The sequence below is a fragment of the Marmota marmota genome, unplaced genomic scaffold, assembly GCF_001458135.2.
Source record: "Marmota marmota marmota unplaced genomic scaffold, marMar, whole genome shotgun sequence".
Lineage (NCBI taxonomy): Eukaryota > Metazoa > Chordata > Mammalia > Rodentia > Sciuridae > Marmota > Marmota marmota.
In genome coordinates, this window is record NW_025999990.1 from 46529415 (window position 1) to 46554239 (window position 24825).

Consider the following 24825-nt stretch of genomic DNA (forward strand, 5'->3'; position numbering starts at 1 on the left):
CTTCTTAAGATAGGAGGGTCTTGCTGTGTTGCCCAAGCTGGTCTTGAACTTCTGGGCTCAAGGGATCCTCCTGATTCAGCCTTCCAAGAAACTGGGATAACGGAAATGCCCCTACATCAGGCTTTGAATCTGCCTATTGTAGATAATTCATATTAGTAGAATCATGCAGTATTAGTCATTCTGTAGCTGGCTTATTTCACTTAGTGTAATGTCTTTCAGGTTCATCCGTGTTGTCACATATGATTCCCTTCTTTGTGAGGCTGAATAATGTTCCACTGTATGCACAGATCATCTTTTCTTTGTTCTCAAAGTGTCATTTCTGTCCTTTATCAATACTCTTAAGCCAGTGCCAATGGATGGCAGGTGGAAGGGAAAGGGTGGAACAAATCAGTGGGGGAATTTGAAAAAATTCCCCCAACCCCATCACTGTTCCACAATAAGAAGGAAAAGCAAAACATGTCTACGTGAAGTGACATTTCAGTTTTGAAAAGAATGGAGAAAACAGTGCTAACTTGGCAGAGCTGGCAAATATATATTGCAAGCTCTGTGTTTTCTTTTAAAGATTATATACCATAATGAGAAGCAGAGAAAAGAAAGACCATTTTATGGGGTAGAGTCATTTATGCAAAATATAATTTGAGATCTACATTCAATTAAAAAATTCAGACTTTTAGAAAAGAGCATATTTCCTCTCTCTCCCTGGCCCCTATGGGGTATGGTTTTAATTTGGTGAACCAGGAGGAGGTATAAAAGGCACAGGGGTGGAGAGAATTAACTTTTTTTTTTTTTTTAACCTTGCAAGTGAATCTATGGTAGTTGCAAAGAGTTTAGGTTTGCTGGTGATAGCAAGGTAAAACAAAGACTGATTCCTTCGGAGATATGCCTGATTTTCTTGCTGAGTCAAAATCCAGATTGCACGACTGGGGATATAGTAGAGATGGAGCCCATGCTCAGCCCATGAGAGGCCCTGGGTCCAATCTCCAGCACCAAAGGGGAAAAAAAAATCAATAAGCATAATTATCATATGTATCCTTTCATATTCCAGAGGATTAGGTCCCTAGACCTCAAGAGACAGAAGCACTGGTTTCTCCGTTTCTAGTTTTTATTTACCATGCCAGACTCCAACATCATCCAGCCACTACTTTAAGGCTTCAGACACAGAATAGATACATTTCTCACATCTTTAATGTAGCTTCCCTGACACCTGGATGCAACATATCATTACAGAGAAGTGTGTCCTCCAGGGGTGAAAGTTACCAGAGGGGATGTGCCAGATAGAAATCTTCACATTTCTTTACCATTTCCACTGATATTCACCTACTTGTCTTCTTTCCAGTCGAACTACCCCCCCCCCCCCGTTTCTTCCTCCTTTCATTGCAGTACTGAGAGGTGAACCCAGGGCCTTGCACAGGCTAGGCAACTCTACCTCTGAGCTACACCTCTAGCCCCAGAGGGTTTTCTTGTCTCATATTATTCTCATGCTGAAGACACTTCTGGGGTTCCCCCATGGTCTTAGTTGGTTTGTGCTGCTATAACAGAATTCCAGGACGGGGTCATTTACAAATAGAAATCCATTTCTCACAGTTCTGGAGGCAAGTCCAAGCTCAGGGTCCCAGCAGGTGGCATGCCTGGTGAGAACTGCTCTTGGCTTTCAAGATGGCACCTTGTTACTGAGTCTTTACATGGTGGAAGAGACAGGAGAAAAATGAATCCACTCCCTCAAGCTCTTTTGTAAGGGCTCCAGTCCTATCTGTAAGAGCTCTTAATGACCTGTTAAAGGCCCCACCCCTTAATATTGCGACATTAGCAATTAAGTTTCAACCCATGAACTGGGAAAGACATAGACCATCCACCATCCCACTTATTATCCATGGGATGAACTCAAAACCCTCTTCAATGGGGCAGGGAAGGCCAAAGTATCCAGCCTTCCTTTCCTTCACTCCCGAAGTGCTCCAGGAACACACAGCTGGCCAGATCCCCAAGTTGTTTCTTTTCTCCTTGTCATTGCTGGAGTTAAACACTGAGCTGGGGATTCTCTCTTCATCTTAGGCCCTGTCTCATTGCCTCCCAATGGCTTCATCCTTCTGATTCAGCTCTCACATTCCGCTTCCAGAAAGCCTTATCTCTCCTCACCTCTCCCTCCTCCTGCTCCTCAGATCCCCATGCTTATCTGGCTCTGCCCTTTCCTCATTCTTCCCAGCTCTATCTCCTTCTATGCTTGATTTCCAACCCGACCCTGGGCTCTTTGATCACACGGACTGAACCCACGTAACCCCAGGTATCCCCCTGAAGGAGTAAGTTTTGAAATTAATTGAGTCATATGAACCGTATGTCAACCTGAAAGCAAATTAACTACAACATTCTAGTCCTTAAGCATTTTGATCTTTTAAGGTTTTATCATTTCTTGCATCACTTTTTGACCTTTTTTTTTTTTTTTTTTTTTTTTGTAGTGCTGGGGATTGAACTCAGCGCCTCATGCATGCTAGGGAAGTGCTCTACCACTGAACTACATCTCCAGCCCCTCCTTTATCACTTTTTAAATGACAGTATTAAGTGATTTGCTGATATAGTCTGAGCTGGGCTACTGGGGTTATCTTTTATGATGCTCCTTGCAGTGGCTGAGCTGGAAAAGTCGAATCATCTGGGATAAGTTGAACATGTTTGTGGGTCAATTAAATTTCCTTATGCAGAATCTGCTCAATTTACAGTGAGGTTATATCCCAATAAGTGCACTGTAAATTGAAAATATCTTATGTCCAAGACGCATGTAATCCGCCTAACCTGCTAATCCTTCGGGCTTAGCAATACGGTCCACTGTAGAGACCCAGTTGCTTCCTCTCCGATTGGGAGACTACTGGGGGATGTGGCTCACTGCCACATTGAAACATCCATCAGCTCAGCCTAGGAAAGAGTAAAATCCCAAACTCCAAAATATGGTCCTTAGTGAGTGCATATTGCTTTCAAACCACTGCAAGTCAGGTATCATTCATGCTCAAGTCTTGGCTTCTTTTTATTTTATTTATTTATTTTTTTGTGGTGCTAGGGATTGAACCCAGGGACTTGTACATGCTAGGCAAGCGCTCTACCAACTGAGCCATATCCCAAGCCCCTTGGCTTCTTTTTAATCACCTGAATTATTGACTTTTCACGTTGTAGATTTAAGGGGTGTAGGAAGAGAGAGGAATGAAATTAAAAAAAAAAAAAAAGAAAGAAAGACCCGCTTAAAGTCACATGGGTCTGACAGTCCAAATCTGTGTGATTTCATCAAGTCGATATTGCCCACAGTGAGACACTCTATTTTTTTAAATATTCTTTTGGTTATACATGGACGTATCTTTATTTTGTTTATTTATTTTTATGTGGTGCTGAGGATTGAACCCAGTGCCTCACATATGCAAGGCAAGCGCTCTGCCACTGAGCCCCAGCCCCAGCCCTACAGTGAGATGCTCATATTTATGAGTGTGTCCTCATGACAAAGAATTTCTCCAGGGCTGGGGATGTGGCTCAAGCGGCAGCGAGCTCGGCATGCGTGTGGCCCGGGTTCGATCCTCAGCACCACATACAAACAAAGATGTGTATGCAGAAAACTAAAAAAATAAATAAATATTAAAAAATTCTCTCTCTAAAAAAAAAAAAAAAAAAAGAATTTCTCCAGATTTCACACATCTGTGATCCAGAGCGGCTGTCCACAGGTGACTCTGTAGCTTACACGGGTCTATTTCATTCCTGACACTGCATTTCACAGGAATTAATTAATTAATTTCTTCCTTCCTTCCTTCCCTCCTCCTTCCCTCTCTCTCTCTCTCTTTCCTCTTTTCTTTCCTTCCTCTTTTTCCTTCTCCTCTCTTTAAGGAGCCTAAACTTGGTGACTAATCAATAATGAATCAAATTTTCAAGCGGAAACTTTCTCATACACTAAAACCAGAGGGCTCTAGGGAGAAAACATTGTTTTGATTTTAAAGAGCAGGTTTGTGCCAGGTATGGGGGAAGCAACTCAGAGCTCCCATACTTTCTTCAGACGTGCCACCCTGCGGAAGCCTCCGTGTATCCAGCTACCCAGTGGGAGCTCTCTGAAACCCTGTCCTTTTGGGTTTCTATGGACACTTCATTGCTGAGGCATGACTAAAACACAGACAACCACACTGAAACGTGACTGAACAAAACGGGTAAGATCTAATGTTAACAGACTGGGTGGGGAAACCCAGCAAGACTTGTCTGTTGGGATTCTTGAGCTTTCCTTCCTCAGGGATATGGGGCAAGACCCCTTCTGAAATGGGGGTCTTATCATTTGCTATCAGAAGTGGCAGGTCAGAGAATTTCCTTATGGCCAACTGCAAGGTGGAAGATTATCGTTCTATGACTTGCCTTGGGGAAGAGAAATTCTAGTTCTGTGACCTGCCTTGGGAAGGAGTTATGAGCCGGAATCATGGATAAAATATAAATTCTCTATATAGATGATGGATGACATTCTACACACACATATCTCACAAGATCACAGAATTATAAGCTAATTTCATTTCATTCAACTTTCAAAGACTCTAAACGGTCTTTTATTTGCTTATGTAATATGTATGACATACTGCTTCATGGCCAATATAAGTAGAAATATGAATCCAAAGTGCAACCTTCTTTTACTAATAAGACTCCTGTATGGAAAAAAAAAATTTTTTTTAATTACCTAACTTTTTTTGGTGTGGGGGATAGTGTTGAGACTCCAGGGCTCAAGCAATCTTCCTGCCTGAGTCTTTGCTTCATCTCTTGCCCTTGTAATGACCTTTGTGATAAACTGATAAATGTTAAGTGTTTCCTCCAAGTTCTATGAGTTATTCAAGCAAATTTACTAAACTGGAAGAGGGGGTTGTGGGAACCCAGATTCACAGCCGCTCTGTCAGAGCACAGGTTACAACGTGGAACTTGTGAGTGGCATCTAAAGTGAGGCAGCCTTGGGAACTGACCTGCAACCTCTCTCTAGGTAGACGGGGTCAAAATTGAATGAATTAGAGGACACCCAGCAGGTTTCCAGAAGAGCACACTGATTGCTTGTTTACTGGTAAATCTTTGCTTACAGACAAATCCCCGCAGCTTGTGGGAACACAGGAGTGATTTGTATTGTGGGTGCAGCATTTGAGTTATTTTTACCTTCTGTATCTACATGATTTTCTTCAACAATATAAAAGAAAAGAGCACTGGGTTTGAAATCTTGCTGCATTTGTATTCCACAGAAATAGTTCTTGTTGAAGAAAGCAATCAGATCTTATTCTGTGAGTCAGTCCCTCTCTCACTGACCACTGGAAGAAAGGGAACTCCAAGGCCCAGGAACAGATGGGTTTCCAGGCCTGGTGCTGCCTTGAACTTCACCCCTTCCTGCCTCCATGCCCTCCTCAGCCTCCGCACACCATTCCCACAAAGCACACCCACAGAGGATGCTCTCAATCTCCCTCTGGCATCAGTAAAATGAATGGTGCATTTTCAAAAGTTAAACACAAGGCACGTTACATTCGATTTCCTTTTCATGACTGCCACTTCCTCTGTGGTCACTAATTTCAGGTTGGCCAGAACTTATAAAAGAGACTATGCAGCTGTGTGTGTGTGTGTGTGTGTGTGTTGTGTAGTGTAGAGTGGGGGTGGGGAGAGACCTTTGGAAGGTTCACTTCAAAAGTAAGATGAGAATAAAACCAAAAGCAGCTAGGATGCACCCAGGGTGCTCTGCTTAGCAGTGCTGGGGGCGGATGAATGGCAGACCTCATAGAGAGCTGCTTTGTCTGCTGCCCACTATTTCACAGGGCTGCACAGACACAGAAGAGGCAATCCCAGGCAGACGAAGCCTGGTGATCGCACTGATAGCCAGTCACAATAATGACTGTGCACAGCTTCCGTAACCAAACCTGAAACCAGGCAAAGGCCCACTGTGGCTTTCATCACCAGCTCCCCCCATTCCCGGCCAAGGCTCACAAGCCTTCTGGGGGAAGGAAGGCCAAGTTTCACTAACTTGGATGCTATTACCAGGCAAAATTAAAGTGGAAAGAATCTGCCTCCCACACACAGGTTCTAGGTCTATCAGCTTATTTCAGATAAAGCCTGAAAATTCTGCTTATAAGTTGTCCACCATGCAGGAGGCAAAGATAGATTTCGAAGTACAATCAACTGCTATTTCATCCTTGGGCCACTGAAATCTGAGCCTGTCCCCACCCTCCCCCGCCAGACTGCATTCCTAGTTACAAGCATTCGGTTCCATCTGGCCGGTTCATTCCCGGTTAGATAATACCAGACGTATCTATGTAACATACAAGCCACTGTCAAATAGCACTGAGCCATCTCCCTGAGACAGCTGTTTCACACAAGAGCTTCATTGTCTGAGAAGAGCTTGTATCATTTTACTTCAAGAGCCCAGGGAACAGGCATTCTGTCAACTGCCATGGTTTGGAGGGACCCTTGCTCACAGCAGTTTCATTATTTTGTTATCAAGCCAAAAAACCTACTATCAACTGTGAGGGGTGAAGGTTTAAAACAAGAACTAAAGTCTTTGTTCTGCTTTGCTTTTATCAGGGAAAATAATAGCTCCACAGACCCACACAGGATTTATGTTTATACTTTTGCAAAGACAACTTGAGGTAACCTGCTCACACTGAGTGCTTTTTTTTTTTCTTTTCTTTTATCTTCCCTGGGTAATACATTTAGTCACTTCCAAGTATATTAGGAAAAGTGTTTTCCAGGCCAGAAACAGTATCTCTAGAAGGTCCTGTAAGATTAACAGCATCATAAAATAATTGATAACTAAGAAATTAACTAAGAAATTATTTAAATGAAATCAATCTTTTCCTCAACCCTCTATTATAAAAAGATAACTACACCACATTCCAAATCTGTAATCCAGGTTGTCATTGAACAAATAGATTCCTTACCAAACTTTTGCCCCACTCCTGTGGACATACTATATTTTGAAATTAAAAAGACATTTAATAAAATAGCTTACATTTTTATGGAAATGGTGATACCCTCCAGTGCTGCAGCCTTTAGAAGGGGTAATTTTTCTTTCTTTAGACTGTGGTAAAATATATAACAGATTTACTGTTTTAACTTTTTTCTTTCTTTCCTTTTTTTTTTTTTTTTTTTTTTTTGTGGTACTGGAGATGGAATCTAGTACCTCAGGCATGCTAGACAAGTGCTCTTTCACTGAGCTACACCCAAAGCCCAATAATTTTTTTTTTTAAATTGATACTATGGATTGAACCCAGGCATCATGTACCACTGAGCCACATCCCATCTCATTTTATTTTTATTTTGAGACAGGCTCTCACTGAGTTGCCTAGGCTGACCTGGAACTTTAGTCCCCCAACTCACTGGCCACAGTACCTTGCATCCTACCATTTTTAAGGGCATTGGAGGTGCTAAGTACATTTAAAAATACTTAAAAATTGGGAAAATTCAATACCCCACAAAACAAATTGAGAAAGTATGATGAGAATTTTCCTTTTTCTCACTCTATCATATTTATCTTTCCATAACAACTCTGAAAATCACATCTCCTGGGAGAATATTATTAAGAAGTTACCTTTTTCCCCTCACCAAAAAGAGAACACATAAAATTGATTACATGCCTAAAGCATAAGAGTATTAAATCCCAGCTGTGTGCTGTGGTGCATCCCTGACATCTCAGTGGCTTTGAACACTGAGGCAGGAGGATCGCGAGTTCAAAGCCAGCCTCAGCAACTTAGTACCTAAGCAACTCAGGGAGACCCTGTCTCAAAATATGCTGGGGATGTGGTTCCGTGGTTTAGTGCCCCTGGGTTCAATCCCAGTACTTAAAAAAAAAAAGGATTTAACCTCCAGGAAGCTACCTTTATCATCACCCTGAAGAGAGTTCCACCTTATATAGGACCCAAAGAGCATATGAAGTAGCTTGGCTAAAAAGAGAGAGATAACTGTACTTGACCTCTTTGTCAAAGCTATTTTTGTGATGTCTACAGATTCAAAACAAACAAATAAGCCAACAAAAACTGGTTACTGAGAACTTGGCTCTTCCCTGCCAATTTCTTATAAAAAAGAGAAAAGGTTAAATCAGAGACTCAGTAAAACAAAGGCCCTCTGAACACCAGGCCCGGTTATCAGAACAGAATGGTGGTTGCCAAGGAACCAGGGGCAGATATGTGTGGAGAGCTTTACCCAGGGTAGTGCCAAGCCACACAAAGTATCATTATCTTGTCAAATGTTATTCATGTTGTATCTGTTCTATCAGACACTTCTGTGTTCTGTGACCTTGGACAAGATACCGCCAGAGAGCCATTTTGAGGGCAAATAAAACAGCACCTGTCAAAGTCTCTAGCCTAATGTCAGGGACATTGTTAAGGACAAGATGAATATTCTTTCCTGTGCTTCCATCCTCCCTTCTCTGCTGTGAAGGGTTGCTACTGCTTAGGGTCAGATTTTCAGGGATCTGGATTTGCCTCATTTCAAATGGGTAACTCTGCCCTGGGAGTTTGCAGCTATACCAGTGAGAATTTTGGAATCATAGCAGTTTGAAGCTTGTATTTCTCCACAGAATGAAAAAATGGAGATCTTCAAGTGTTTGTGAAATGGAATTGTATCTTTTTTTTTAGTTTTAGGTGGACACAATATCTTTATTTTACATTTATATGGTGCTGAGGATCGAACCGAGCGCCTTGTGCAAGCTAGGCGAGCACTCTACCACTGAGCCACAATCCCAGCCGTGGAATTGTATCTTGATAGCTGGAAAGCGCATGGGAGGTTCATCTAGACTATTCATCTTTTGTATCACTTCTTCTTTTTTTTTTCCTGTGTGTATGTATGATACTGGGGATTGAACCCAGAGCCTTGTGCATGCAAGGCAAGAAGTCTACCAACTGAGCTATATCCCCAGCCCCACTTCAGTATCACTTTTGTGGCATGTGTCCTTGTCTTTCTGCCAAATCTTTGCCCTCATCCAAAGAGCTCAATATCTCAGAAACATATGTCCCTGCAGCTCTGTCAAGCACAGCTGCTAGTCACTTGCTGTGGTCTGAATGTGTGTGTCCCTTGTTCATATGCTGAGGTCTAATCACTGAGGTGATAGTATTAAGAGATAGGGCCTACAGTGGGGTGGGCCCTCACAAACAGGATTAGTGCCATTCTAAATAAGGCCTGAGGGAACCTGTACATCCCTTCCACCATGAGAGAACACAGCAAGAGGCGTCATTTTGAAATAGAGAGTGAGTCTCGGGCTGGGGATGTGGCTCAAGCGGTAGAGCGCTCGCCTGGCGTGTGTGCAGCCCGCGTTCGATCCTCAGCACCACATACAAACAAAGATGTTGTGTCCGCCGAAAACTAAAAAATAAATATTAAAATTCTCTCTCTCTCTCTCTTAAAAAAAAAAAAAAAAAGAGAGTGAGTCTCACCAGACACCAAATTCTGCCAGTTCTTGTTCCTGGACTTCCCAACCTACAGAATGGGGAATGATGAATGTTTGTTGTTTAAAAATTACCCAATCTAGGATATTTTGTTATACTAGTTTTTGAGTACTTTTTAGCTAATCAGGAAGAAAGGCTTGCTAAGTAAAAGACTTTGTAAAACAAAATTTCCAAAATATTTTGAGGATTCAAATATTTATTTAATGGTCCCCTACAATGTGTCAGAGAGGCTGGAGATTTATTAAGAGGAATAAGACAGAACACCTACCTTCTAACCCACTATCCTAACAGCAGACTGTTATAAAATAATGTTTGAAGCTCCTGACAGACAAATGCACAACATATTTCAGAAGAACTGGGGAGTCAACTTGGCCTGAACAGAAAATTCAGCCTGGAACAATACATGGTTGGGCAATTCCTTTATATTCATTATTTGGGGACTTGACTGGTAATGTTCATCTCAAGATGCAAATATGCCTCTCTTTTCTCACAAACACAGATGAGAACCTGGTTTTCTGGCAAGATTTTCAACTCCTTCTATATGTAGTTGTATGAAAATACATCAACTTGTTTTCATTGTTCTATGAGTCTCAAGGAAGGGTCTCTTAATTTTTCATACAATGGCTAACTTCATGTATCATTTTATATTTGGGTTGAGAGAAAAAGAACCAGGCTCACGTTGGAAGGCCAACTCAAGAAAAACATCAGGGGGCTGGGGATGTGGCTCAAGCGGTAGCGCGCTCGCCTGGCATGCGTGCGGCCCGGGTTCGATCCTCAGCACCACATACAAACAAAGATGTTGTGTCCGCCGAAAACTAAAAAATAAGTATTAAAAAAATAAAAAATAAAAATAAAAACATCAGGGCCAGGCATGGTGGTTCACGCCTGTAATCCCAGCTGCTTAGGAGGCTGAGACAGGAGAATTGAGTGTTCAAAGCCAGCCTCAGCAAAAGGGAGGCACTAAGCAACTCAAAGTGAGACCCTGACTCTAAATAAAACAGAAAAAAGGGATGGGGATGTGGCTCAGTGGTTGAGTGTCCCTGAGTTCAATTCCTGGTACCCACTCCTCCTCCCCCTGCAAAAAAAAAAAAGAAAGAAAAATATCATAGGAGTGGCTTCCTTGGGTCCTCTTAGAAGCAGACTGGAGAGATAGAACCAGTCTGAATTAAAGAACTGAATGAATTAAAACTTGAAAGCTTGTCCTGTTGAGAGCAGTACCAGATGCCACTGCTCCTTAGAGAATGGCATTTTTCCTGGGAAAACCCAGTAAATTTGGGGTATGTCTACAAGAAGATGGTATAAGATAATGCCATTGTTCAGACATTCTTTCCCTAATCCATCCCCACCTTAACCCACTGCTGCTTGGCAATGCTACCAGATAAATGAGGTAACTGTGCACATGAAGGGACACTCAAGTGACTCTGCCTTGGTACCGAAAGAGGCAAATGTCAAGGGCATTCCTTTACCATTGCCAAGTTGTTTGCATTCATAAGATGAAAGAGCCACAGGAACTTGACAGAACCAACTCTTCAAGATACATTTAAATAAGACAGATGTAAGTAGATGTGTCTGACTTTGAACCTCACTTCCATTTGCTATATGTCACTTCCTTTTCTCTATTCAGAGGTAGCACCTGCCCATTTTTGCTCTAGATTGCTGCCTGATTCTAGAATTGCAGATGAAGCCTATTAAGATCTGCAAACCCAGATTTGTGGTGATTTTCCTAACTCGCTCATAAAGACAAGAAATAGGTGAAGAAGGAAATCCCTTGGCCTGCTGGTATTTTCCAGACTCCATTTTTATAAAAATTAATTCCCTCATGGAAAAACGCACTGCTTCTTGATGCAAAAAAATTGGTGCATTTAGTAAATCTATCAAACATGATTTTCACTACATTCTGGATCTCAGACATTACTGTGAGCCAGGCACAGTGGTGTGTGCCTGTACTACCAGCTACTTGAGAAGCAGAGACAGAAGGATCATTTGAGCCCAGGAGTTGAAGCCCAGCCTGGGCAACAGCATACCCCTCCCCACACCCCCAACTAAAAGGAAAGAAATTATAGTTATTTTTGGTAGGGATGATAATGCATGTCTATATTTAGTAAATGTCTTTTATCACTGTGATCTACTTAGTGAAATGACATGATGCCTTGATTTCCTTTTAAAAAAATCCAGCAAAACAACAACAAATTGAGGAAGATAAGAAAATAAGACTTACCAGTTATTCAACCGGGTGAAGAGTACATGGGGATTCATTATATTAAATTCTATTTATTTATTTATTGGTACTGGGGATTGAACTCAGAGGTGCTTAACTACTGAGGCACACCCATAACCATTTTTTATATTTTATTTAGAGACAGGGTCTCTCTGAGTTGCTTAAGGCCTTGCTAAATTACTGAGGCTGGCTTTTAGTTTGCAATCGTCCTGCCTCAGCCTCCTGAGCCACTGGAATTACAGGCGTGAACCACCGTGCCATGTTTTTTATGCATATTTTAGATATATTCATGATAAAAAGTTAAATGGGGGCTGGGGATGTGGCTCAAGTGGTAGTGTGCTCGCCTGGCATACGTGCGGCCCGGGTTCGATCCTCAGCACCACATACCAACAAAGATGTTGTGTCCGCTGAGAACTAAAGAATAAATATTAAAAAAAATTCTCTCTCTCTCTCTCTCTCTCTTTAAAAAAAAAAGTTAAATGGTTGTTTAAAAAATAATTTTTAAAACCTATATCATGACAACACATTCTAGATGGCTCCCATATGAAATGAAGCAGGCTTTCTGCCTACCACTACATTATTTTGATTTAAAAATATAATCAATCAGTTGCAGGATCCACCATTAATTTAGTAATAGTAGTTTTTAAAGGAAAATTAAAACATGACATTAAAATACACACTGATTATAAACCATATCACAATTTCAAAGTTGTTGAAAATGTATAAAATGTACCTCATTATTGAATAATCTGGTAATTTTTCTTTATCAATTGTTAATAGTGTTAAATTAAGTTTGACAGAAATTATATTGTTATATTGTCTGTATGTAAAAATATGTAACAAATCCCATCATTGTATACCTATAATATAATTCTGTTATATTACCATAATGCACCAATAAAAAGAAGTGGGAGCCAAGGGTGGTGCAGAATACCTGTAATCCCAATGACTCAAGAGGCTGAAGCAGAAGGATTGTAAATTTGAGGCTAGCCTCAGCAATTTAGTGAGGCCCTATGCAATTTAGCAAGAACCTATCTCAAAATACAGAATAAAACAGGGGAGATGTGACTCAGTGGTTAACTGCCTCTGGGTTCAATTCCTGGTACCAAAAAAAAAAAAAAAGAAAGTTTGACAGGAGCTTCCTCTGAACATAATGAACTGTGACCTAACCTGATGTGTAAGAAGACTGCAACTTACTCTTGTAACATGTGGCTTAGTCTCAATCAAGAGCAGCCAACTCTTCAAGACACATTCAAATAAGACAGATGTAAGCAGATGTGTCTGACTTTGAACCTCACTTCCATATGCTGTATGTCACTTCCTTTTCTCTAGTCATAGGTAGAACCTGTCCATATTTGCTCAGATTGCTGTCTGATTCTAGAATTGCAGATAAAGCCTATTAAGATCTGCAAACCCAGATTTGTGGTGATTTTTCTCTTTTAACAATGGGAATTGTTGTTAAAAGGCCAAGTTTAAAAATAATGATGTGCAAGAAAGTGGGGGTCTTTAGTATTTGTTTTATTTATTTATCACTCATTTTATCATTTATTTTAACCACTAAAATGGAATTTGTGTTGATTACTTTAGTGACTGAAGGTTTGCCTCCTTGAAACCTAAAAAAAGTGCATGGTGACATATGCCTAAAATCCCGAAAGCTCAGGAGGCTCAGACAGGAGGATCACAAGTTCAAAGCCAGCCTCAGCAATTTAGAGAGGTCCTAAGCAACTTAGTGAGACCCTGTATTAAAATAAAAAAGGCTGGGATGTGCTCAGTGGTAAAGCACCCCTAAGTTCAATCCCCAGTACAAAAACGAAAAACAAACAAACAAACAAAATACATGTTAACAAGGTTTAAAAATGCAATAAGCATGGGTTTCTATTGGTCTATACATTATCCTCATTTTAATATGGTAGGAAAATAAAAGAACTCTACAGATTATAAATGCTCATATATCTATGGATCTTGAAACTAGTTAGAATTATTATTAATAGTAATTATCAGCATTTGGTACTGAAGATTTAACCATGGGGTACTTTATCACTGAGCCACATCCCCAGCCCTTTTTGTTTTTTATTTTGAGACAAGGTCTTGCTAAGTTTCTGAGGCTGGAATCAAACTTACAATCCTTCTGCTTCAGCCTCCAGAGCTGCTGGAATTACAGCAGTGTGCCACTATGTCTGGCTTAGCATTGCTTTCTTTCTTTTCTTTCTTTTTTTTTTTTTTTTTTTTTGGTACCAGGTATTGAATTCAGAGGCACTCAACCACTGAGCCCCATCCGCAGCCCTATTTTGTATTTTATTTAGACACAGGGTCTCACTGAATTGCTTAGCGCCTCACCTTTGCTAAGGTTGGCTTTGAACTCTTGTTGCCTTCCTGACTTAGCCTCTTGAGCCTCTGGGATTACAGATGTGCGTCATCATGCCTGGCCTAGAATTATTTTTAACCCCCTAAGAATCAGTAGCATTTCTAGATCCTCTTGAGGAAGGAAGACCAGGGTAGAGACTGAGCTACCATGTTGAGCTTGGTACTCTTCTGAGAAGACAAGAAAAGTCATAGATCTAGAGCTAGAAAGAGTGATGTCTGCCCAGAGGTTTCTCTTTCTTGCCCAGCACAGAAGCTTCTGGACTCTGGGTTGCAACTGCCTAGCTCTTCCACCTGTTCTGGTTTCCTATGTGAAATGGCCAAGATGCAGCAGGTGAAACTGGCAGGAAAGAAAACAGCCAAGCCCAGGGCGTGACTGACCCCTGACCCTCCCCCTGCCCCCAGGGTCCAGATGCGCGTGCAGGGTCACTTACTGTCTTCCGGGAGGTTGTTTTCCCGCTCTTCTCTCTCCATCTGTTGGCACCACCCTTCCATGCGGTCCCGCTCTGCTTGGAGAAGCTTCAGAAACCAGTGGCCGTCCCGGTGGCACACTGACCTTTGCACGGCCTCCAGGGGGTCTTCGGTGATGGAGTCAATCCAGGGGTCCGGAGGAGGCAGAATCGAGGGGTCAAAATCCGTGTCAAAGTCGTCGTCGGCTGCGCAGGCGTGGTAGTGGTTTCCTGAGCCCTGAATGCTGACGGTGGAGGTGCTGGCATCCCGGGAGAACTGCCGGGCCATGGGGCCGGGACACGAATTGTCCTCTATAGATTCCATAGAATTTTCCAGATTATCATGGAAGTCCAGGTCCGCCTGCACCGCCGTTGTCACGCTGTTGGATCGAGTGAACCTGCGGAAACTTTGGAAAATAGAGAGGAGAGACTGAGTTCCAGGACGTTTCTTGAAGCCAAACTACAGTTTGCTTTTCTTGGATGTGTGAGGACCCTCCATGCAAACCTGCTGATCGCCCTCAACCTAAACGAATGAACGCAAATCTCCCACCCTTGTTAGATATGAGAGCCTGTCTAAAGCGATTTCACAAGTGGAAAGTCAGCACACATCCTGTACTCAACTCCTCTCCAAGTCTGGGATGGCTTAAATCCTGAAAACCAGGCTGGTGGTGGGCAAGGAAATAATTCAATTATATCTTAGTCTGTGTGATTTGCTTAGAAAAGGTGAGGTGGGGTAGGGTGGGCACAGTCTAGTCAATTCCAACATTGTCATGAATCCTGCATTTTTCTAGGGTCAACTCTTACTAAGTAAGACTTAAAAAAAAAAAAAAAAGACTTCCTGAAAGCAAGCTGAAGTTTCTTTAGGTTCCCCTTCAAATGAAAACCTCTATTCTTCATAAGAATCCACTGGCTTTTACTCACAAGGGTCATCATTATAATGTGGTTCAAAAAGCCTTTGGGGAGAAAGCCAGCTTACAGTTCTAGAGTTCTCCATGACTGCCCTTCCCTGTCCCTTTAATTTTTCAGCTTTTCTTCCCAGGTGATAAAAGACAACAAAACAACAGAGTCAATCTGGCATTTTCCATAGATATTCATGGGATCCGTGTTTCTCAACCAAAGAGCCTCATGTATTTCTTTGTAGTTGAACCCTCAAAGAAGGTGAGGGCTTGTGGAAGGTGGGAGGTTCTGGGGGAAGAGGAAGACAACAATGAACTCTGTCTCAGATAGGAGCAAGAAAAGTGTGGACCTGAAGTGATTTAAAACATACACCAAACTGTAATCCCAGGGGCTCAGGAGGCTGAGGCAGGAGGATTTCGAGTTCAAAGCCAACCTCAGCAATGGCCAGGCACTAAGCAACTCAGTGAGACCCTGTCTCTAAATAAAATACAAAATAGAGCTGAGGATGTGGCTCAGTGGTCATGACTTCAGTCCCTAGCACTCAAAACAAGAAACAAAATGACAAAAACATACACCAAAAGCTTCCCTGGCCTCTGGAGCAGGTAGTTAACAGTGAGAGAAGGTAAGTCCACCAGAAGCTGCATTGTGTCTTTTTTTTTTTGGTTCTGTACTGGGAATTGAATCCAGGATGCTATACTACTGAGCTATATCCTAGCCCCCCTTTAATTTTTTAAATTTTGAGACAAGATTTCTCTAAGTTGCTTAGGGCCTTGCTAAGTTGCTGAGGCTGACCTTGAATTTGGAATCCTCCTGCCTCAGCCTTCCGAATTGCTGGGCATGCCTGGTCCACTCTATTTTTTTAAAATAACTTCTGGTCTAATATTTCATTCATTTTTTGATTATGATAAAATATAAACATACAATTTACCATTTTAACCATTGTTAAGTGACATTCAGGACATTGACCTCTCATGTGCAGTTATCACCATCATCCATCTCCAGAATTTTCTCATTGCCAGCTGTCCTCTGTACCCATCAAATACTACCTCCCCGCTTGCTCCTCCCCCAGCCCCTGGCAGTCACCACCTGTTCTCTGAGTCTATCAATCTGACTGCTCTAGGTGCCTCACATCAGGGGAGTCATACAGCATGAGTTCTTTTGTGACTAGCTTATTTCACTCAGCACACTGTCTTCACGGTTCATCCGTGTTATGTGTGTTAAAATTTTTCCTTTTTTAATATTGAATAATAAATAATATATATGTGTGCCACACTTTGTTTATCCATTTATTCCTTTGAACATTTGCTTTCAAATTGACCTTTTCGATATTGTGAATAATGCCACTGTGAACAGGGGTGTGTAAGAATCTCTTTGAGACTCTGTTTTCAATTCTTTTGAATATATACCCGGAAGTAGAATTACTAGATCATATGGTGATTCTGTTTTTTTGTTTTGTTTTGTTTTAGGAACTGGCAACTGTTTTTCATTTATTTTATATTCCCACCACCTTTTCACAAGGATTCCAATTTTTCCACATCATCAAGATTTGCTATTTCCTGATTTTTCTTTTTTGGGGGAGGAGGGTACCAGGGATTGAATTCTGGGGCCCTATTTTGTATTTTATTTATTTATTTATTTATTTTTAATATTTAGTTTTTAGTTGTAGTTGGACACAATACCTTTGTTTTATTTTTTATGTGGCGGTGAAGATCGAACCCAGGGCCTCGCTAGGTGAGCACTCTACCACTGAGCCACAACCCCAGCCCCTTGTATTTTATTTTAGAGACCAGGTTTCACTGAGTTGCTTAGCACCTCACTTTTGCTGAGGTTGACTTTGAACTTGAGATCCTCCTGCCTCAGCCTCCTGAGCTGCTGGGATTACAGGCATGTGCCACTGGGCCTATTTCCTAATTTTTTGGGGGGGGCGGAGGGTACCAGGGATTGAACCCAGGGGTACTCGGTCACTGAGCCACATCCCCAGTCCTATTTTGTATTTTATTTAGAGACAGGGTCTCACTGAGTTGCTTAGCACCTCGCCCTTGCTGAGATTGGCTTTGAACTCGCGATCCTCCTGCCTCAGCCTCCTGAGCCACTGGGATTACAGGTGTGTACCAGTGTACCTGGCTCCCGATTTTTGATAGTGGCCATCTAATGATGTGAAATGGTACATTTTCTTAAGCAAATTCATGGTTATGGCATTTTAAGAGAGTTTGTCTGCCAGCTGATTTTCAATTAATATTTCATATTCAACAGTACTAGCCTTAAAGGACAGTGCATTTGACAATATCTAACAATATTAAATATACCAGATTAAATGCTTTTCCTTAATTATCCCAGACCATCCTATTAAAGTCAATTAAAATCGATACTGTAAGCTGGGCATGGTGGCACATGTCTGTAATCCCAGCAACTCAGGAGGCTGAGGCAAGAGGATCACGAGTTCGAGGCCAACCTTAACAACTTAGTGAGACCCTGTCTCAAAAAATAAAAAGGGCTGGGGATGTATCTCAATGGTTAAGTACCCCTGAGTTCCATCCCTGGTACCAAACAACAAAAAACAATTCAGTACTCGAGTCTATCATAAATATAGAATGGCCAGCTCCACACAGGCAAAGTAGTTATGTGCAACATGGAAGAAAGATTGGGAATCTTGGAAAGGAGAGAATACAAGTCATCTCAGTAAATCCATTTTATTTTCCCTAGAGAATACATGTCAGGGAAGAGAAGTGGCTGCTGTATTGACCACTGTTAGTTTTTAGGATGCCAGAATGATCACATATACTGTGAATCCCGCTATTTATTTTATGAAGATAGAGCTGCCAGAGTCAGCTCATCTCACTGTTTGCTGTTTTTAAGAAATTGCTTCTGGGCCAGGGTTGTAGCTCAGTGGAAGAGTGCTTGCCTAGCACGCGTGAGGCACTGGGTTCGATCCTTAGCACTGCCTAAAAATGAACAAATACACTAAAGGTCTACTAACTACCTATAACTAGAAAAAAGAAACTGCTTCCACCAAAAGTATCACACCTTATTACTTTTTGTAAATTCTTCAATGTTCAGATGGGTCAAAAACATTAAAAATAAAAATAAAAAATCGCCTCGTGTGCAAGTCTGCAAGCCATGTGGTGAGTCCCTGGTATTAGCAAGGAAAGGAAGAACAATTTTGCTCAAGGGCTCCTTCCAAGAGCTGCTCATTTCTTGGCTGCAGGAGGCTATTTTTGCATTCTTCCTGTTCATCCCCAAAACGTAAAATGTCATCTCCTGAAGCTGAGCTTTCTCTCCAGCTGCATGCCTGTGAATTGGATGAGGCTCCTTGCAACGGTTGACATTTGGCTGTTCTACTAACACGAAATCCCAACTATGAAAACAGGAGGCTTCAGTCTCTTAAGATCATGTATTGCCAGAGGCATTACATTTCCAGGCTTACAGAAGTACTAGTCCCTGGTTGTTTTCCATCAGGGCACACTTGCCAGAGACAGAATCCCTTCCACATATAAAACAGAATGGCCTACTTTTTCCCTGGCCTCTGTTTTTATCTACACAACACTGTACTACCAGCATTCCTGAGAGCCGTCTCCTGGCTATGGATCTTGTAAAGTATCCACCTTCTTAAGAAAAATTACTTGGCAGTACATTAATAGAAGTTTGCAGTGTAGTCACCCAGAAAGAAATAAAAGTTAAGTAAAATTAAAATGGTTTGGGATTAAAAGCGGTGCCTTTGAACTCAGGCAGCCTGTCCAGGCTGCTAGTTTCTATCAATTAAGTCCCCTAAGCAAGTGCTTTCTTCCACCCAGAGCTTTCAAAGAATGTTCTGCTCCACAAAACTGTTTCATGTCTTTTATGTGCAAAGTCCCCTTCTGAGGGAAGGGTGTAATCGAGTTGTTTTAAAATTTTGATAGGAACCCAGAAGGGTGTCACTAAGATTAATTTCTGTATGTTTTTAAAAAAGAATCGACCCGTTGTTGGTCAACGGTATAAACCTAAAAGCCAAACCCAGTGGCTTTGCTCTTTCCAAACCCGCAATTTCCAGCCCTGAACTTTCTTTGGTCCTTCAATACCCTGCAGGCACAATGTGTAATAATTACAACTTCTGAAAAATGCCGGCCAATATTCTGGCCTAAGGAACAGAAAACCATGCGAGGAAAGACTGGATCAACCAGTATGGAACACAATACCCTATCTGTTCCCAACAGCAGAGAAAAAAGTCACTCGTTAGCATTCACCTCTGCTGTTGCTTTTTAAGCTCCCTCCTTCTATGAAATGAGTTTATATTTCTGATTAGAGGATTTTCTGACCCTTCTCACAACTTTTCAGTATAACAGATTACAAAGGAAGAGATAGGTGGTGAATTGCAGAGGCTGCTTCCTGTGCCCCCTGGCTTGATGGGGCTTTGGTTAAACAAAATAAGTGAACACAAACTAAGAGGTTGGTAACTTTAGAACTTTCTTCTGTGCTTGTGTGGCACTGGGAATTGAACCCAGGGCCTCAAGCAAGCTAGAGAAGTACTCCACCCACGGAGCTATAGCCCCTGCTTGGCATTTTTATAATCTTTATATTTTGGACCTGCCAGGTTATCCAACTAGTGAGACTCAAGCTATAAACTTACTTAAGGGAGATAAATTCACTACAGAATCCCCTGGCCTCCGGGTATCCTCTTTATCTCTCTCATTCACATAATGCTTGCTTTTTAGGGCTAAATCTAGTAGCAAATGGAAAATGCTAGTCCTAAAGCTATTCTTTGTAAGAGACTTCAGGCCTTTTTTTTTTTTTTAAACTAATCCTCTGTGAAGCTTTCCTGTGACCTGAGAGTGGCTGGTCCTCAGAAGCCCAGCCATCCTGGTGGGTTGTGAAATGGCTCCCTGTAACTGGTGCCAAATCCAGGATGGCTTCCCATATGAAACAAAAGACAGATCAAAAGAAAGATGTGGGGCTGAGGAGATGAAGATGGAGAATTCTCGCTCTCCCCAGAAGTTGACTCTTTCTTGTCAGATCAGCTTCCAAATTAGAACAGGGCATGGTGGAAACAAAGGTCTACAGTAGCCCTCGCTCTAAAACCTGGGGGGAAGAATTCTCCTGCTCCCCATTTGTGTGCCATTAGTTCGGTCCTAGCCCAGCTCTAAAACCGGTCCCACAAGAAGCTTCCATTGCTTATTTAAAATCCTCCATATTGGATATAGCTCAGTTCATAGAGTGCCTGCCTCACATGCACAAAGCCCTGGGTTCAATCCCGAGCACCACATTAAAAAAAAAAAATAATAAAATCCTCCATGTTCATCATTCCTTTTCTTAAAGATCTTTTTTAGCAAAAGAAAACAGAATACATTTTCTAAGTGAAGATTCTCCCCATTCCTAATAATGCTAATAAAAGAAATGGAAAGAATGGAAATAATTACAGTTATTATCCAAAGGCTTCTGATAGGGCCTTCATGCTGCCAGTCTTCTTTCAGTAGGATCTGGGCAGGTGCTAACTGGTATCTATGATGGGCTGTCACTATAGGAACCTTGGTTTGGAGTCTCAACAAAACATTCCTGAATTGAAAGTGCCCCAGAAGGGACTGTTTGGCTTCAGCAACCAGCGCCTGAGGTAATGAGCAAAAGCAGGATAGGAACAAAAAGCAGGAGAGGCCTCACTAACAACTTGTTAATAAAGTCTTAGTTTTGGGGCTGGGGACATAGCTCAGTTGGTAGAGTGCTTGCCTCACATGTACAAGGCCCTGGGTTCAATCCTTAGCATCAAAAAAGAAAAATAAAGTCTTGGTTTTGGTGAAATGGCGCCCTAGGCTTATCAGTCAGATGGTCATTTCCTTTCTGCAAACTATCTTGAAAAACTTGTAGAAAGGAAGAAAGAAAGAGAATGAAGAGAAGATGTAAGTGTGGTGCGGGGAGAAACAGAGAGAAAAGAAAAGGAGGAAGGGAGAGAGAAATGTCTGAGGTCCCTCCAGAGTTGTGCCAAGTTTCAGGCTTTTGAAATTTGAAACGAACGAATGCCATACCTTTAGAACTCAGGTACACAGGAAGTGAGTATTTGGCTGCTAAGTCATGGTATTGCTAACTTGGCATCAAGGGTGGGTACTAGGCTATGTGGTTCTCCAAGGAAACTGTGAAGAGTGGGGATGGATCCAGAACTTTTAGGTTGGCAAAGAAGGGGTGTTGCTGGTTGCCAAAGGCCTGCCCCATCTGGGGTCCCGGAACTAGTGATCAGAAAATGTGCTATTTCTTTTTTTTTTTTTTTTTTTTAAAGATAGAGTGAGAGAGGGAGGGGGGGAGAGAGAGAGAGAGAATTTTTAATATTTATTTTTTAGTTTTCAGCGGATACAACATCTTTGTTTTGTATGTGGTGCTGAGGATCGAACCTGGGCCGCACGCATGCCAGGCGAGCGCGCTACCGCTTGAGCCACATCCCCAGCCCCGAAAATGTGCTATTTCAACTTTGATTTTTTTTGTTTTAATATGCTGTTTAGGTGAAAATCACAAATCATCAAAAGCCCAAATATTTGCACATTTAAGTCACTTGGAATGGAAAGAGATCTTTTGTAGCAGTTGACATTGTGGTTAGAAAGAAAACAGAGCTACTGTTTTATTTTCTTGTCCTAAACATGAGCTTTAATGTGTGAAGCAAGGAAGATTTAAAAACCCAGAACTGAATTACCTATGGAAATGCATATGGGAACAGAGTTAATTTGAGTGAAGGATCAAAAGTGTCGGGCTGGGGTTGTGGCTCAATGATAAAGCGCTCACCTAGCAGGAGTGAGGCCCTGAGATCAATCCTCAAACACCACTTAAAAATAAAATAAAGGTTATTGTGTCCACTTATAACTAAAAAAAAAAAAAGAACATAAAAAAAATAAAGTATCGGAAGCTGGAGTTGTAGCTCAGTGGCAGAGCACTGGCCTAGTATGTGTGAGGCACTGGGTTTGATTCTCAGTACCACATATAAATAAATAAAGATCCATCAACAACTAAAACCAAAAAAACTAGAAAAATGTCATAATCCTATTCACTAAGGCAATTGCTTCTAGAGATAGAGGGTGGCTCTCATCACAGATGAACAGTGTGACTTTACGACCTCTGATTCAGCCTCTACTTTCATTAGATCTGCAGGAATGGCAGGTGTCTTTCATAAGCACATTTTGATGCCAGCCCAGCAAGTCCAAGTGTTATGCATAATGCATGAAAGACATACTAGGAGAGAAGGAGGGAGTGGGGGCTCCACCAACCAGAGGCAAGTCACCTGCTCCCGTTCCCATCCCACCACCATACATGAAAAGATCCTAGCTTTCCATCTGGCTGCTCACACCTCCAAACACATGAAGCCAGCTCTGGACACTGACTGCTAGGCAACATTAGTTTTAATAAAGGAATGGCCAGGTGGGGAGATGATAAATGGGGGAAGGAGACCTCCAAGTGTTTTGCCACCCATATATTCTAGGTAAAGTGTTTTCCTCTAATTCCCTGGGTGCTGAAGGCACGTAGGCCTGGTTGCAACACTGATTCCCACTTGGATAAGTCCCCATGAGATTCCAGACAGAGCCAGGCAAGAAGGCACATGCCTGTAATCCCAGTGGCTCCGGAGACTGAGATAGGAGGATCTCCAGTTCAAAGCCAGCCTCAGGAATTTAGTGAGGCCCTAAGCAACTTAGTGAGAACCTGTCTCAAAATAAACTATAAAAAAAGGGACTCTGGATTCAATTCTCAGTACAAAAAAAAAAAAAAAAAAGATCTCAGACAAGGCTGAGGGTGTGGCTCAGTGGTAAGAGCTTGTGCTCCACATACACAAGGTCCTGGGTTACATCTTCAAAACAGAAAACTTTAAAAATGTTGGACAGTTAAAAAAAAGTTTACAAAGACGTAGATGAAATATTAAATATTCATCTGAAAAATAAGTCTGGATTTCTCTTTCTAGAAAATTATTGTGGCTCAGTGGTACAGCGCTCACTTAGCATGTAAGAGGCCCTGGGTTCGATCCTCAGCTCCACAAATAATAAATAAAATAAAGGTATTGTGTCCAATTACAACTAAAAAATAAATGTTAAAAGAAAATTATTGTGAGACCAGTACCTTCTTTATCTGTTAAAGACAGACGTTAACTTGTCAATTTAACAGTGTCAATAAAGAATCCAGAAAGAATAGAATTTCAATTTTTCTTTATTCTTTGTTCCCTTTTTTCTTTCTTTTTTAACTGGGTTTTGGACCTACGCATGCTTTACCACTGAGACAGGGTCTTAGTAAGTCACCCGGGTCACCCTTGAACTTGCAGTCTTCCTACCTCTGCCTCTTGAGTTGCTGGGATTACAGTATAATTTGATATTTTCTATCTCCTCTTAACACTTTCAGTTGTGAAGACAGAAGATGATTGTTTTTATAAACTGTTCCAAAATATATCAGAAAACTTTATGAAAAGTAGTTGAAAAAGGCCAGCGGCCCAAGGCTAAACCCCATACAACACACTTATCACACTTATCTCTTATTCCTGAAGTAGTCATGACAGCAATATAGCAACCATGGTAATAGGCAGAAAGGACACTTGGCTAAACTTGAACAGTCTCTGTCATACATTATGCAACTCTAAAATTAGGGATATTCATAGAATGCTGAATCAGAGAACTTACACTGGAAATAGTTATTGATTTTAATTGTACACAGCTTCTAAATTTTAGAGATAGAAAGGGAAAGTTTCTTTCAATCAGGAGCTCTTTATTAGAATGCTCTTTTTCCCCCCAGGGATGTAGTATTTTTTCCAGTATATTCTATGACCTTTCAAGCCAGAGAATAGTGCTAAATAGTAGATTTGCCTCATTTTTAGGACTAAGAAAACCTATATGGGGGCTGGGATATAGCTCAGTTGGTAGAGTGCTTGCCTTGCATACACAAGGCCCTGGGTTCAATTCCTAGTACCACAAAACAAAACAAAACAAACAAACAATAAAAAAACCTATATGGATTTCTTCTGCTTTAGGACAAGATGGGGTAAGAATGACTGAATTTACTACCTGAGACAAACTAAAAACCAGCAAAATATATGAAATAACCATGTTAAATACATTTGACATCAGATAATAACCGAGGACAGTGATCACTAAGATATGGAAACAAAGGAAGCCCCCAACAGCCTCTTTAACTAATTGGAGAGAGCTTCCAGGAGTTATCTTCCAGATTTAATGAGACATTGCTGGAAGTCCAAGGAGGCCAATGAAGTTAGGGTCTGCAGAGAATGAGAAAAGAAAGAACTACACACAGAGAACCTCAGAGATCTGCACAGGCCCCACTACAGGACTCCCATAAGTACTGCTCAGAACTTGGGGGGAGAAACTGCCCAAGACTCAGGTATGTGTACTTCTCTTTGGAAGAAAAAGCCATCAACCTAGAGTGTGATATGTAGCAAAGTCATCTTTTTAAAAATGAAGGTAAAATAACGACTTTTTGATACACAGAAATTGAAATTCGGTCCCAGCAGACACACACTATCAGAAAGTTCAAAAGAAAGTCCTTCAAGGAGAAG

At 41.5% G+C, this 24825-nt stretch overlaps 1 protein-coding gene across 17 annotated transcripts in view; it reads right to left on the reverse strand.

Annotated features, from left to right (window-relative positions):
• The window catches only part of Dlgap1 (DLG associated protein 1), a 784970-nt gene that overhangs the window by 15289 nt on the left and 744856 nt on the right, over nt 1-24825 (reverse strand). For all 17 annotated transcript variants that reach the window (XM_048806496.1, XM_015482533.2, XM_048806497.1 and 14 more), the window contains one exon: nt 14418-14839. In XM_048806496.1, the coding sequence (XP_048662453.1) occupies nt 14418-14839 (422 nt within the window). The remainder of the gene's footprint in view (nt 1-14417; nt 14840-24825) is intronic.